Source organism: Oncorhynchus mykiss, chromosome Y (genome assembly GCF_013265735.2).
Source record: "Oncorhynchus mykiss isolate Arlee chromosome Y, USDA_OmykA_1.1, whole genome shotgun sequence".
Taxonomy (NCBI): Eukaryota; Metazoa; Chordata; class Actinopteri; order Salmoniformes; family Salmonidae; genus Oncorhynchus; species Oncorhynchus mykiss.
In genome coordinates this window covers 19528565-19534907 of record NC_048593.1, presented here as the reverse complement: position 1 = coordinate 19534907, position 6343 = coordinate 19528565, and the positions used below count along the sequence as shown (strand labels likewise).

General features: G+C 41.6%; 1 protein-coding gene across 1 annotated transcript; it reads right to left on the bottom strand.

The window, feature by feature from the left end:
* Positions 1-294: 294 nt before the first annotated feature.
* LOC110509761 lies at positions 295-2716 on the bottom strand. The gene is made up of 3 exons (XM_021590850.2): positions 1968-2716; positions 1641-1751; positions 295-1283 (listed from the first exon to the last, which is right to left on the bottom strand). Exons 1-3 carry the CDS (start codon positions 2454-2456, stop codon positions 1230-1232), a joined length of 654 nt encoding a protein of 217 aa, XP_021446525.1. The 5' UTR covers positions 2457-2716; the 3' UTR covers positions 295-1229.
* Between the last annotated feature and the right edge of the window lie 3627 nt (positions 2717-6343).

Here is a 6343-nt window from a genome sequence, read left to right as displayed (position 1 = left end):
GTTGCTCTGGCTGGGTTTGTTTGGGAACACCAGTCGGACAGCATTCATGCATTTAGATCTCACAGACTTGAGGCCATCAGATAGGACCTCAGTCCTCAAAGCTTTCACACACAACCTTTGCCACATTTGGTTGTCGGGCAGCTGAGAAGATGAGAATCTCCTGATTTTGGCGGTAGGAGGTCTCCTGTACCTCTAGAATACAGCCACAGAGCCTTTTTTTGTTTGTTTTACGTTCAAGGAGAATTAGCCAATCAGCCAAAGTTGACAGGAATAATTTTTTTCCAGGCAGTCTGATCCATTCCATTACCTTGAATCTGTTTATTTGATTGTGGTTGCATTTATTTAAAAAGGGTTTGCCTTTATTTAAGATGCACTATGCAGAAATATACTGGTTGCTAAAATTCTAATAGTTTGCCTAATTTCAGTTTATGTGGCAAAACAAGCAATATAGTGTAGCGAATCATTGTACCATCTAAACCACTGTAAAATATATTGTCCATAACCCAAAATATTGTATTTTCAGCTGTTTGAAGTGTGTGTACAAAAGCTAAAGTAAAAGATGCAAAAACAAAACTTAAGCATGGGTAGCATAGAAATAGTGCACATAGAACAGATCTACCGCTTCTTAGACTTGCTTTCAATGCGAATGACAGATCTATAACACAAATGTCTATGTCAATTTGGTGGAGTTACCCAAAAAGTTACATATTGCAGTTTTAAGCATTGAGTCATGCTGAGACCAAGGTCTCTTTTGTAGATGAGCCCTGCATGAACACATCAATAAACAACCCTTACACTAGTATGGATATCTATACACATCAATTACACAATGCATGAAAAGAAAAGAAAACAACAAAAGCAAAACACAATTGTATGAAACAAACACATGCTTCAGTAAAAGGGCCCTCTAACATCTACCTGAATTGCCCTAGAGGCACCAGCTGACAAGGGATTGCAATACAAAGCTTCCAAATATGTACCTCAAACATTAACACAGAGCCACACCACTTTGGAGATTACCCAACAAGGATGTCTACCTTTTAAAATCCCAATCAGATCATCTCATAGTATCTGGATGAAGAAATGAAGCTTGAATATTGTATGAATAATGCTATGTGTCTTTCTTTCTCAGATTTCCACTATAACTATGTTGTTTTCTTATAGTTTTGAATGGAGTGTTTATATTGATGCAGCTGTGGTTGTTGCCCAGACAAGGGCCAGAGCCATCATCAGAATCTGCCCTCAGCGCTGGTGGGAGGCCTCTCCCCTCTGATACGAGACGCCTGGAACACACACAAACACAGAGAAGGAACAGCAATGTTCCATTCCTTTTACACTCCTAAAACATATGGTGCTTCACAGAGAAAAACACACTACATCAGTAGCACACAGAGCAGGGAAAAAACATGGATATCACCCCAAATAGTTGTTCTCTAAAGACTCAATCAAACGTGTAGCCTATACTTTCCATACCTATTGCTGTCTCTGATTGTAAGACAGGATGTTTTATGTACAGTTTGTGCTGGTCTTTATATGTTCTTTGGTCGTGTACATTAGTTTTATGAGAACAAGGGTTTCTATCTAGTTATGTCTCAATTTGTATTTTGTCTGTGTATAACCGTGGCGCCATTGCACTATACCTGTTCCTCCAGGTCAACAATGTGCTGCAGATGCTTATCAATCAATCTGTCCCGGGTCATAACTTCCAAGGCTAGGTCAGCCAGACGTCTGGACTGAGTGTCCACTATCACCTAAAGCACACACGTATTGATAGACAGATGTAAGTTCGGACCAAATACAGAACAGCGGAAATACAGGCATGAAACACCTGGAGGTGATTATCAATTGAAAGGCATAATATTCTAATTTTCTTCTTTTAGACTCATTAGCTGAAAAAAAACAGAGAAATTGTGACTAGGGAGGAGAGAAGGAGCAGGTTATATAGTTAGAAATGTGTAATAGCTCACCTTCATCAGGTTCATATTAAGCTGCTTTTCCATCCTTAGAACTGGCTTGGTTATGCTCTGCACCCTCTCCAGGACACGGCACATCCTGAGCTCCAAGGCACCTTGCTCGGCCAATAAAGTCTCCAGTCCCAGCTGCACATCCTGGGCTGCATTCTCCAGCCTGTCGCTCTGTGCTGTCATCATCTGGAGGTTCTTCGTCACCTGCCTGTGGGTCCTTCCTACCTGCACACCTTGCTCTCGTAGCCTCTCCACAGCCTGGGTGTCTCCCATCAGCTCCTCTGACACTTGGTCGCCCTGCCTCTCCATCCTCCAGGCACTCTCCTGCACCCCCTGGAGCAGTTGGAGCAGCCCCACAGAGAGCACCTGTATCTGGCCTACAGGAACCTGGCCACCTCTCTCTATGGAGGGTTTGCCTGGTGGTGGGGAGCGCCATGCCAGGCTGAGGCCCACCAGGCAGATGGACAGCTGTAACACCCGGCTCACCCTCATGGCCTGTTATGGAGAGATCCCCTTCAACTCAGTCTTGAACGAGAAAGTATCTTATTGTAGATAAATGTGGTTGTGGATCCAGTAAGCTGATGTGATGAGCCTTTATACCCAGAACCTGTTGGATCTTGATCAGATGGCAATCAGGAAAATTCAGGTCTGATGAGACCTCACAGAATTCTGGGTGTACTGCAGGTCTGTCCTGAGGAGGTGTGGAGCTCAGACTGATGTTGGATAGAGAGATGAGGAGAGGGAGGGGCTGGAAAGAGACAGTGGGTGTTCCCAAACTGACACCAGCCTTGCAGCCAAACAGCCCCATTGACTCAAATAGTTTATAATTCACTGGAATGAGCAGTTCCATTAATAACCATTGCCACTACTAAAGATAAGTCATACAGTCCCTCCCTTCAGAGGAGTGACAAACTGTTAAATAAATCTGCTTTGAATTTACATAAAAAAATGTGGTTACTTAATCAATTTGAATCGGACAGACTCTAATAATCAAAACCGTAGGTGCAATTTGGGAAACATTTGAGAAATTACAAAATCTTTCTTGGCCTTAGTTTTATTGATGGAAGTGAAGCAAAGGTTGTATCTGCTGGCCATCTGTGGTGGTGCAGACACATACAGAATGCTGAAGGTGTTACCATTATTCGTGTGTGTGGTGTGGACTTCTGTCAAAGCTCTGTGTAATCTAACAAGTGTGTCAGTGGCTAGGTTTGTTTGCGTCACATTTACTTTTTCGTCCGTGATGACGTAATGCACATAAAAAAAATTATTGTGCTGTTAAATTCCCATGTACCGAATAAAAAATACAATGACATTGGTTTCCATCGCATTTTCAAATCTACTGATCGTTTCGTGACAAAAGATGTTGGGTTATAGCGAATGTGCCCACTCGCGTCTTTGTACGTGCGCTCTAGCCAACAGCTCGCATATACAGTAGATGCAGGTAGGCTACATACATAATGATATTCATATTATGGACAAAAGAGCGAAAGCATGAAGTTTATTAGGCTACAGATTACATCAATGAATAAACTTCACAGGGTGGTGAAAGTGCACGTGATCTTGATGCTGCTTTCCAGTAATATTGTAATGAAACAGGCAGGGAGCAGGTCTCGAACCCTCGACCTTCTAGCCCTAGGTCCGGCGCGCTATCGAAAAAGCATGCTCGTGCGGCAGGGTAGTTTTTCGCGCTTATAAACCCAGGGTCGTTACACTATCGAATGTCTGAATCTAGTGATATGATGATCGATGCTTGACTGCCTTTTGACAAACACAAATATTCTCACTTTTATTAACAAAAAAGTCTACCCTCACAGCCTAGTTTCTGCGAGCTGTTGGCTAGAACGCACGTTCAATCACCTGAGTAGGCACATTCACTATTTAACGCAAAAAACGTGACAGAACTATAGAAACACATTGAAAAATACATTTTGTGCGCACTACGTCTCTACACACTGATTTGTATCCACAACAAGTCCGTTTGGTGGAAACACCACTGGTGTGAAAATGTTCATATTTTCTTTATGCTGAATTTTTAATATCCTAGCTACTAACACAAAAATATCAACTCATAATCTCTTCCCGAGACCGGTGTAGTAAAAAACCTCATAATAATCAGCTCCCATTCAGCCAGCGGATAAAACCGCTTTGCCAGGCCACACTCCTTTTATGACACGTTAATATATTTCCGCCTATTGAGACCTGGGCTTCCTACTTTACTCCTAACATTACTGTCCTTTACTTTAGTTGAAAAATATCCTCAAACATTCGCTTATCAGAATGTCCTTGATTTGCTGGTAGGGAAGAATGAGGGAAATTATTTTAAAGTTGTGTGCTCACTATTAGTAAGGGGAAACCTGGGGAAGTTGTAACATATTTTGTATTTTTATCTATTATAGATCTGTTTGAATTGGTGATAATATGTAGTGGCTGTTTATTTGCCCTCAGCATGCATTTTTCCACCATTCTGAATGTCTACAGCAGGGATCCTCAACTAGATTCAGCTGCAGGCTATTTTTTCTTGAGCAGATGGTCGGGGCCGGAACACAATAAAAAAACATATTTTTAGATTTTAAATTGACCACACGAAGCCTAAACAGATATAATATTTGACTATAAACATAATCATTAAACCAAATAAATAATAAAAATAAAAACCAGTTGGGGAACACAGGTCCAAAGAATCCATGTGTTCTTCTGAAATATGAACACAGAAATACTAGGGTAGTGATTTGACACAATTACAATCATGGTCTTGAATTGGACTCCATTTTTATGGTGTCGGTCTTGACTCGGTCTCAGACAGCTCACCCCCCTCTGGTCTTGGTCTTGACTCGGATTCAATTTTCTCCAGTTTTGATCTTGAATCGGTCTCACTTTAGGTGGTCTCGAACACAACACTGGTGTTTGTTTACAATTGCTTTGTTTACAAACATTGGAGTAAAACAATCTTATATTTTGGGTTATTTTGGGTATGGGGTATGACAGTTGAACTCAACTCATGAGGCGTTTATAACTTATATTCTTCAAGAATCAATGGGTACATACCAATGGATACATACCAAAAATGGATGGAGCAGCTATAGGTTGACACTTGGTATTTTTGTTCCACCAGAAAGAGAGAGAGAGAGAGAGAGAGAGAGAGAGAGAGAGAGAGAGAGAGAGAGAGAGAGAGAGAGAGAGAGAGAGAGAGAGAGAGAGAGAGAGAGAGAGAGAGAGAGAGAGAGAGAGAACATGGCTTCCCACACACAGAGCAATGCTGAAAGAGCTGCTTGTGTAACTGGGGGGACAGACCAACAAACCTCTCTTTGAATTGTTGTGGAGTAACAACAAATGGCACAACTCATAAAGCCTGATTTATAGAGGAGTGAAAGGCATCAGTCTCTGCCCACCGCTTCCTCCTGTCGCATTCAGCTCCAAAGAGGAAAGTTGTGTACATGCAATCAAGAACTTTCATTTACAAGGGAATCATTCTATCACCAGAAGAGAACGTGCTAATAGGCAAATTAACGTGAGTCTAGAATTCTTGTTGTTATACCTATACATTTTCCAGAATATAACAATGCAACAATGTCTTTTGTCCGCTGTCGCATCTGGCGACATAGATCAAGAACGAGACCAATGGTTTTGATAAGCTAATGTAATTATGTCTTTATTGGAGGACCTCTAGGGTCCCAGGAGTCAGAAGTCAGGGATCAGAGTGTGTGAATGGAGCTGCTGGGAGAAAGTTCTCCGATGTTTAACATGCTCGTATTACATTTGTGATCAGACTTAAGAGCTCCTTGGGCTATATATCCTCACACCACTGCTCTCTTGAGAGAGGCTTAGACAGGGTAGACCAGTGTGAGAGAAGAATACTAAGACCACCCTCCACATGGAGAGAGACCAAATCAGGTCACGCTACATGCTACACTAAAGAATAGGATCGGACTCTGAGCGGACCATAGTGGACTATTTGACGAGACAAACTTATACTGGGAAAAAGATCAGAAGGGACAAACCTACTATAATATATTGTATTTGGGGAGTGGGACAAGATCTGATCATTAGGCACTGATGCCTGCCTGGAGAGACTGCATTTGATTGATTGATTATCTCTCTCTCTCTCTCTCTAAGGTGACTAGTTTGATTATATTTCAGAAAAAGACAGATCAGAAAAGGTATTAGGGGAAAAGAAAAAAGTAAGATCTTGACCCTTATTAACTTTTAGAGTAAATCATAATCGACTTCAGTGACGTCTTTTGGTGCTGTTAAAAACTTCTCCGTCCTGACTCTCTTTAGGTGGGGGTAGGGAATGTCAGATTCCATGCAGTCAGTGAAAAACACAGGAAATAGATTAATTCAGTGTGTCAGACACACAGGAAGTGAATAGGGGGAACACA